Source organism: Lolium rigidum, chromosome 2, assembly GCF_022539505.1.
Source record: "Lolium rigidum isolate FL_2022 chromosome 2, APGP_CSIRO_Lrig_0.1, whole genome shotgun sequence".
Lineage (NCBI taxonomy): Eukaryota > Viridiplantae > Streptophyta > Magnoliopsida > Poales > Poaceae > Lolium > Lolium rigidum.
The window spans coordinates 178,295,208-178,304,657 of record NC_061509.1 but is presented as its reverse complement, the minus strand read 5'-3'; the positions used below and the strand labels follow the sequence as shown (position 1 = coordinate 178,304,657).

At 44.7% G+C, this 9,450-nt stretch overlaps 1 protein-coding gene across 1 annotated transcript; it reads right to left on the bottom strand.

Annotated features, from left to right (window-relative positions):
• Positions 1-7,918: 7,918 nt before the first annotated feature.
• Positions 7,919-8,527, bottom strand: LOC124687756 (disease resistance protein Pik-1-like). The gene has a single exon (XM_047221505.1). The coding sequence runs from the start codon at positions 8,400-8,402 to the stop codon at positions 8,034-8,036; it is 369 nt and encodes a 122-aa protein (XP_047077461.1). The 5' UTR covers positions 8,403-8,527; the 3' UTR covers positions 7,919-8,033.
• Between the last annotated feature and the right edge of the window lie 923 nt (positions 8,528-9,450).

Below are 9,450 nucleotides of genomic sequence, written 5' to 3'. Positions count from 1 at the left end.
GTTTTCATTTGAAATAGAACTTATTTGAAAAGTATTTGAAACACCTCAATTGTCTAGGGTCAATTGGGAATGTACTCAAGTGAAATGGAATTTTTGAAGATGTTGAGAGAAAACTAGTTGGAACATAGGAGTTCAAAATGTTCTACTTACTTTCTCAAGTGAAGTAGAGTTTTCTCAAACTTAAAATAAAACAAGAAATGGTATAGGTACCATAAACAAGCATTTTGTTAAAAAGAAAACAAAATAGAAAGTAATGTTTCAGAAATCAGTACTTGTTAGAAATGGGATGAAAAACAAAATCCATTTTAGTTCTTTGTTTTCTCTGAAGAAATATCTTGAAAAGATTTAATAAGGCTAGAAGTAGTTTTGTGATCAAAACTAGAGAAGGAAGAACAATAGGGTTTTTGAGAAAGAAAACTAAATTAGGGAGAAGTGTTCTCAAAGGTAGATGATGGCTACAAAATGTACCCACCATTCCCACTCTTGGTTTTGTGAAGATTAAACTTGAATAAAAACAAGAGGTAAAATTGAAGGAAGTGATCTAGTGTTGAATCATTGAATAGGGTACAAGATCAAGTTGAATATATGAGCTGCAAGGATTGACTGAGACATGCAATACGTGGAGGTTGAAGAGGGTGATGCATAGATGAGATCCATGCATTGAAGTCAACAATAATAGTTGTGGGAGCTTAGAGATCAATTTCCAAAGTCTGGACATTTTAAGCCTGTCAACACAGATGGTCGACATGGCCTCAAAACTAACAAGCATGAGTGGGTAGATGAGAAGGATGTGATGAGGGGTAGATGATCCCAAGTTTTGAATTAAGGATGATTGAGCTATCTTGTACTACAAAGAGAAAATCAAGATGGCACACTCATGTTGCCATCAGAAGGAGAGTTTGATGTGGTAAAAAGGAAAACAACTTTTCCTAAGTCACACATGTGTTTTATTAGGTGAGTTGCTTGTTTAACCACCAGAGGTGTTGTTCTTTGTGGTAGCTCAAGACAAAACTCAACAAGCAAATCAAGAAAATTCACCTACCAACAGATCAAGGCAATTCATCATAACCAACAGATCAAGGCAATTCATCTTAATTAGTCTAAAGAAAAAGTTTTTGTTCCCCCTAATTTTTGCATTATGGACAAATAAACAAGGTTGCAAAAAGTGGGGTGTTACATCACTATTCCCAAGTCACTGAGTTTCTTCGCATGCCCGGTCATGGCGAGCATGTGCTCACTAATGGAGCTGCCTTCTTCCATCATACAGTTGAAGAAATGTTTCGATGCTTCATAGCATTCCACGGCCGCATGAGTCTCAAATATAGCTTTCAGCTCATTCATCAACTCATGAGGATCGTGGTGCTCAAAACGTTTTTGAAGATCGGATTCCAGACTGCACAGGATGGCACACTGAACTTGAGAGTACCGAGTTTTCCGAGTCTCGTAAACAGCTTTTACTTCATCGGTTTCGGTTTCTGCAGGAGGGTCACCTAGCGGTGCATCAAGCACATATTGCAGATTTCCGCCAGAGAGGAAGATCCTCACATGACGGAACCAGTCGGTGAAGTTGCTACCGTTGCTCTTAAGCTTTTCTTTCTCTAGGAACTGGTTAAAATTGATTGGGGGCGCCATCTCTACAACATATATTTGCAATAGTTTAGACTAAGTTTATGACAAATTGAGTTCAAATTTTAATTCAACATAATTAAAAATCTAGGTGAACTCCCACTCAAAACAATATCCCTCGCATTGTCTTAGTGATCACACGAACCAAATCCACCACACCATAGTCCGATCATCACGAGACAAGGTGTAATTTCAATGGCGAACACTCAAAGTGTTCATCATATCAATCATATGATTCATGCTCTACCTTTCGGTATCACGTGTTCCGAGACCATGTCTGTACATGCTAGGCTCGTCAAGGCCACCTTAGTATCCGCATGTGCAAAACTGGCTTGCACCCGTTGTATGCACTTGTTGATTCTATCACACCCGATCATCACGAGATGCTTCGAAACGACAAGTCTTGGCAACGGTGCTACTAAGGATGAACACTTTATTATCTTGAGATTTTAGTGAGGGATCATCTTATAATGCTACCGTCGCGATCTAAGCAAAATAAGATGCATAAAAGGATTAACATCACATGCAGCTTCATATGTGATATGATATGGCCCTTTTGTCTTTGCGCCTTTGATCTTCATCTCCAAAGCACGGACATGATCTCCATCATCTTCGGGCATGATCTCCATCATTGTCGGCGTAGCGTCAAGGTCAATGGCGCCGTCTTCATGATTGTCCTCCATGTAGCAACTATTACAACTATCTTGAAATACTACTCAACATGAAATTTAAAGACAACCATAAGGCTCCCGCCGGTTGCCACAATACAATAATGATCATCTCATACATATTTATCATCACATTATGGCCATATCACATCACCAAACCCTGCAAAAACAAGTTAGACGCTCTCTAATTTGGTTTGCATATTTTACGTGGTTTAGGGTTTTCGATATAGATCTAATCTACCTACGAACATGAACCACAACGTTGATACTAATGTTGTCAATAGAAGAGTAAATTGAATCTTTACTATAGTAGGAGAGACAGACACCCGCAAAGCCTCTTATGCAATACAAGTTGCATGTCGAACGAGGAACAAGTCTCATGAACGCGGTCATGTAAAGTTAGTCCGAGCCGCTTCATCCCACTATGCCATAAAGATGCAAAGTACTCAACTAAAGATAACAAGAGCATCAACGCCCACAAAACCATTGTGTTCTACTCGTGCAACCATCTATGCATAGACCTGGCTCGATACCACTCGTAGGATAACGTTGCATAGAAAACAAAAATTTTCCTACCGCGAACACGCAATCCAAGCCAAGATGCAATCTAGAAGACGGTAGCAACGAGGGGGTATCAAGTCTCACCCTTGAAGAGATTCCAAAGCCTACAAGATGAGGCTCTTGTTGCTGCGGTAGACGTTCACTTGCCGCTTGCAAAAGCGCGTAGAAGATCTTGATCACGATCGGTTCCGGCGCCACGAACGGGCAGCACCTCCGTACTCGGTCACACGTTCGGTTGTTGATGAAGACGACGTCCACCTCCCGTTCCGGCGGGCAGCGGAAGTAGTAGCTCCTCTTGAATCCGACAGCACGACGGCGTGGTGTCGGTGGCGGTGGAGAACTCCGGCGGAGCTTCGCTAAAGCACGCGGGAGCTATGGAGGAGAGGGGGCGGCTAGGGTTTGGGAGGGGTGGCCGGCCTCAAGGGGGTGCGGCCAACTTGTGGATTTGGTGTGGCCGGCCCCCTCCCCTATGCCCCTCATTATATAGGTGGATCCCCAAGAGTTGGTCTCCAAGTCTTCGAATAAGACCCGAACCAAAAACCTTCCATAGAGAGGGGGAAACCTAGCCTAGCTAGGACTCCCACCAAGGTGGGAGTTCCACCTCCCATATGGGGGTGGCCGGCCCCCTAAGGGGGAGTCCACTTGGGACTCCTCCCCCACTAGGGTTGGCCGGCCATGGAGGTGGAGTCCCATGTGGACTCCACCTTCCTTGGTGGTTTCTTCCGGACTTTTCTAGAACCTTCTAGAACCTTCCATAGAACCTTCCGCGACATTTTAATTCACATAAAATGACATCCTATATATGAATCTTATTCTCCGGACCATTCCGGAACTACTCGTGATGTCCGGGATCTCATCCGGGACTCCGAACAAATATTCGAACTCCATTCCATATTCAAATACTACCATTTCAATATCCAACTTTAAGTGTGTCACCCTACGGTTCGAGAACTATGCGGACATGGTTGAGTACTCACTCCGACCAATAACCAATAGCGGGATCTGGAGATCCATAATGGCTCCCACATATTCAAAGATGACTTTAGTGATCGAATGAACCATTCACATACAATACCAATTCCCTTTGTCTCGCGATATTTTACTTGTCCGAGGTTTGATCTTCGGTATCACTCTATACCTTGTTCAACCTCGTCTCTCGACAAGTACTCTTTACTCGTACCGTGGTATGTGGTCTCTTATGAACTTATTCATATGCTTGCAAGACATTAGACGACATTCCACCGAGAGGGCCCGGAGTATATCTATCCGTCATCGGGATGGACAAATCCCACTCGTTGATCCATATGCCTCAACTCATACTTTCCGGATACTTAATCCCACCTTTATAGCCACCCATTTACGCAGTGGTGTTTGATGTAATCAAAGTACCTTTCCGGTATAAGTGATTTATATGATCTCATGGTCATAAGGACTAGGTAACTATGTATCGAAAGCTTATAGCAAATAACTTAATGACGAGATCTTATGCTACGCTTAATTGGGTGTGTCCATTACATCATTCATACAATGATATAACCTTGTTATTAATAACATCCAATGTTCATGATTATGAAACTAATCATCCATTAATCAACAAGCTAGTTAAGAGGCATACTAGGGACTCTTTGTTGTTTACATATCACACATGTATCAATGTTTCGGTTAATACAATTATAGCATGGTATATAAACATTTATCATAAACATAAAGATATATAATAACCACTTTTATTATTGCCTCTTGGGCATATCTCCAACAAGAGAGAGATGAACCACATAGCTACGGTAGAGCCCTCCGCCTCGGGGGAGAACTACTCCCTCCTCATCATGGGAGACAGCAGCGTCGATGAAGATGGCGGTGGTGTCGATGGAGATGACTCCGGGGGCAATTCCCCGTCCCGGCAGGGTGCCGGAACAGAGACTTCTGTCCCCCGAAACGGAGTTTCGCGATGGCGGCGGCGTCCCTGGAGTCTTTCTGGAGTTTCGTCAATCGGTGTCGAAGTTTTAGGTCACGAAGGCTTAAATATGCGAAGAGGCGGAGTCGGAAGGGCCCTGGTGGAGCCACACCATAGGGGGGCGCCCTCCCCCCTTGGCCGCGCCGCCTTGTGGGGTGGGGCCCCCTAGCTCCTCTCTGGCCCCTCTTCGGTGCTCTGGAAGCTTCCGGGAAAAATAAGATATTGGGCGTTGATTTCGTCCAATTCCGAGAATATTTCCTTTGTAGGATTTCCGAAACCAAAAACAGCAGAAAACAGGAACTGGCACTTCGGCATCTCGTTAATAGGTTAGTTCCGGAAAATACATCAAAACGATATAAAGTGTGAACAAAACATGTAGGTATTGTCATAAAACTAGCATGGAACATCAGAAATTATAGATACGTTGGAGACGTATCAGGCACTCGCCAGGGCCATGATACGTCTCAAACGTATCTATAATTTTCGATGCTCCATGCTTGTTTTACATCAATTCATATATGTTTTGCTTACACTTCATTGCACTTTTACATGATTTCCGGCACTAACCTATTAACAAGATGTCACAGTGTCAGTTCCATGTTTTCTGCTGTTTTTGTATTTCAGAAAAGTTGTACAGAAATATTCTCGAGATTGAACGAAACAAAAGCCGAAGTTAATATTTTACCGAAACAAAGATGAAGTCCAGAGGGGGGTCGACGAGGCGCCACAGGGCGGCCAAACCACCCCATGGCACGGCCTGGCCCGCGCAAGGGGGGGTCTAGGCCCACCAGGCACCCACCGACCTAAATCATCCGCCTATTTATACATCTTCTCGGGAAAACCCTAGATAACCAAGCCTCCATCCACGAAAAGTTCCGTCGCGACCGCCATCGCAGAACCTATCTCGGGGGGTTCTGAAGCTCTTCCCGGCACCCTGCCGGAGGGGGAAATCATCGCCGGAGGCATCTACATCGCCATGCCCGCCTCCGAAGTGATGCGTGAGTAGTTCATCCCTGGAATATGGGTCCATAGCAGTAGCTAGATGGTTGTCTTCTCCACTTTATGCTTCATGTATAGATCTTGTGAGCTGCCCTACATGATCAAGATCATCTTTATGTAATCCTATATGTTGCGTTTGCTGGGATCCGATAAATATTGTATACTATGTTGAGATTGATTATATATTCATATCATATGTTATTTGTGATCTTGGATGCTCTCCGTTGCTAGTAGATACTCAGCAAGTAGATGCTTGTGACTCCAAGAGGGAGTATTTATGCTCGATAGTAGGTTCATGCCTCTAGTTTTCTGAGAGAGTGACATTAACTTCTAAGATTGTAGATGTGATGTTGCTACTAGGGAGAAAATAACAAGTTTTATCCGAGGGTAATTCTATTATTTACTTTACACACATTGCTTAATGCGATAGTCTGTTGTTTGCAACTTAATACTGAACGGGGTTCGGATGATAACCTGAATGTGGATTATTAGTCATAGACGTAGTTGGATTACGGTCTATGTATTATGTTGTAATGCCCATATCAAATATCGTAGTAATCATCTTGTCATGTAATGGTCGATATTCTGTCAATTGCCCAGCTGTAATTTGTTCACCCAATATATTATTTATCTTTATGGAGAGACACCTCTAGTGAACTGTGGACCTCTGTCATGTTTTCTTTACTGATAAATTCTACTGCAATCCTGTTCTGTTTACTCTCTGTAAACATCTGTTTCCACTCGATACGTCTAATCCTTTGTGTTCAGCAAAACAGTGAGATTTACGACCTCACTGTAAGTTGTGGCAAAGTACTTTGTTTGTGTTGTGTGCAAGTCCCACATTGTTAGTGACGCTGGTAGTGCGCCCTGCCACTAGCCAGCCAGCAACACCTTCAGAAGTCACGTCTTTCTCCAACTGGTCGATTAAACCTTGGTTTCGTACCGAGGGAAAACTTGTTGTTGTGCTCATCACACCTTCCTCTTGAGGTTTCCCAACCGCTTCCATAACAACTGCAAACAAGATTGTCTGGCGCCATCACCGGAGCACCATCAGACCTATCCCCGAAAAAATCACCGAATCGAGAGTGCCTCCCGTGCCATGTTTTGGTTTGCTTTAAACTTCGTGCGGCGCAGTGTTTCGGTGCGACCAGGGCAACCAAACGGCTATTTTTTTTTGGGCCCAACGAGTGCAGAAATGGGTTCGCGAGCAACCAATCACGCCCCTAGGGTTTTTCATGGCATGTCGAGGCGCGCAAGTGAGAGCTGCTCCATCGACAACCTCAAATCAGGAACGAGATGTGTAGGCACCGATGCCAACGACTTCGTCCACCGCTGAATACGGCTTTCACTCACAGCCTCACCCTCATAGACCCAAACAGGAGCCAATCAGCCACCATGCCTCGAACCCCCTCGAACCCCAAGCCTTAGATGCACACCACGCCTACCTGCCACACCTCCATAGAAATATGAGAATTCTTATTCTATGATCTAAGATAAAGAAAAGATATAATAGTTTGTAAGAACTTGAGTCTTTAATTTTAAGGGTTGGTCTAATTCTCACACGACTAAAAATTAGCTTATTTCACCGTACGCTATGATTTTATAAAGTGTGAACTATTTCTTTTCTCAGTTGCATTTGGAATAATTTAGCTGCAACCCACATGTAATTTCAAATAATATATTTTCAACTCACTTCGAACTAGATTGAGCCCTAAGTTAATTTCATGTTGCAACCCACCTCTAGCATAAACCACGATGCAAATCCAAACGCCGAAGACATGATGAGCTCTAAGTTAATTTTCAGTCGACTAAAAATATTCAAAATCGTAATTTCAAATGGATCGCAATCATGTTCCAGTTAGCTCGCTCGTGGCTTCGGATTGCAAAAACCGGGTCGTTCCCAATCGATCATCATGTGGTCCCAGACCTCCGTGCAACTGTTTTGGCACGAAATTTCTGATACTACTGTACCTCTAATCTAAATTAGTTGTTCTAGATTCCATAAATCCTAGACAGATTTAGATAGTATTTTGCCTAAGCCTGTGATAATTAATTTGAATACGAAAGGAGTAGCATTATTACTCGGCTGAGCTGCAAATGAATCCATCAATTAACTACAGGAAGCTTTGACAACAACCAACGCAACGAAAGCTAAACGCCTAAACAGAAAGAATACCCAAGAACTACTATATACGTACGTTTGCGATTGCCTGCAAACCTCTTGTCTACATTATGGAGCAGGTGCCCGGCCGGGAGTGGTACTGCTGGTAACCGTAGGCGCCGGCGGTGTGCTCGTAGAGCGGCACCGCGTGCGAAGGGTAGTACTGGTACGTGTACTCGACGGCGGCGGCAGCGGGCTTCTTCTCCTCCTTGGCTTCGCCGACCTGCACGAGCTGCGCGTGGCCTACCTTCTTGCGCAGCGCGGTGGTTAGCCTGACGGAATCGATGCCGTCGCCGACCACCACCACCTGGTCCCTGCCGTCCCCGGCCAGCGCCACCGAGTCCACCCCTGACGTCGCCGCCACCAGCGCCATGGCCTTGGACCGGCACCTGTCGGACGTCATATCCACCTTGATCACAATCTTTTGCGTCATCGCGGCGTGCTCTGAATTGAATTCTTCACAGAGTGCTACCGGGATGCTGAACACAGCCACACAGGAGGTTGGAAACTCGGAATCAAGTTTTAGGCTAATGGAGGAAGTGAGAGTAGCAAGCTAGAAGCAAGTTCTCCTTGGAGGGAGCAGAGACCTAAGGTCCATATATATAGTGCCGCTGGTCAGTCAGTGATGCGAGTGTGTGTATGCGCGTACTCTGAAACTGCCACACCGTGTGATTGCGAGATCAAAAGGCGTTTCCGTGAGTAGTTAGCAAGATTCTTTTGGGGAAAGATGGGAATTTGTTTATGACCTGGTGCGTCAGTTAGCTGGAGAGGCGACTCGGCAAGAAACAAGAGTGCGACTAGCTAGTCAGTGCCCAACTTGGTGACCAAAGCAAGCATTTGATGCTTGACCTGGGGGTCTTCGGTTGTTAAGGCAAGTACTACTCCATCTTCTTGATTCGGAATCTTGTTGGGGGACAAAGAACATTTGCTGCTCTCATGTGTATGCTCGGAAAACGCGACAACGTACAGGGAGCAGAGCTTAAACAGACGCTGATGCCGTTCTATCGTACTCCTCTCGACGGCGACGGAGACAGCGACGGCAAGATGGACGACGCGCGCGGTCACTGGTCAGCACCGTGTGGTACGGGCATGACGAAACTGTCGCCGGCTGTCGCGTTCATGGACGACGTGCGAAGACTCCTGATGGGCTGAATTGCCTTACCTTACAGTGTGGAAAATGGACTCCGTAGGGGTGTTTCTCGGTTAACAATTTTTACCCGAGAGCACCGGAATTAACGGTTACCGTGAAATCTCGGAAATCTCAGGAATTTACCGAGCGAATTAATTCAAACAGAATTTAAAAAAATTTAAACCTTAAAATAAAAATAAAAATATCCTTTGTACACTATAAGGCTTGCTAGGCATAGCGTTTAGGCCAGTGTTTTTTGAACAGACCAGGCGTGGGTTCGAATCCCGTGGGAGTACATGCTACTTTTTTGATAATTTAGCCAAAACTTACCACCACAACAGACCGTTCTATC

Excerpts from the sequence above, each read along its gene's own strand:
- LOC124687756 (XM_047221505.1), bottom strand. The coding sequence starts at position 8,402 with ATGACGCAAAAGATTGTGATCAAGGTGGATATGACGTCCGACAGGTGC.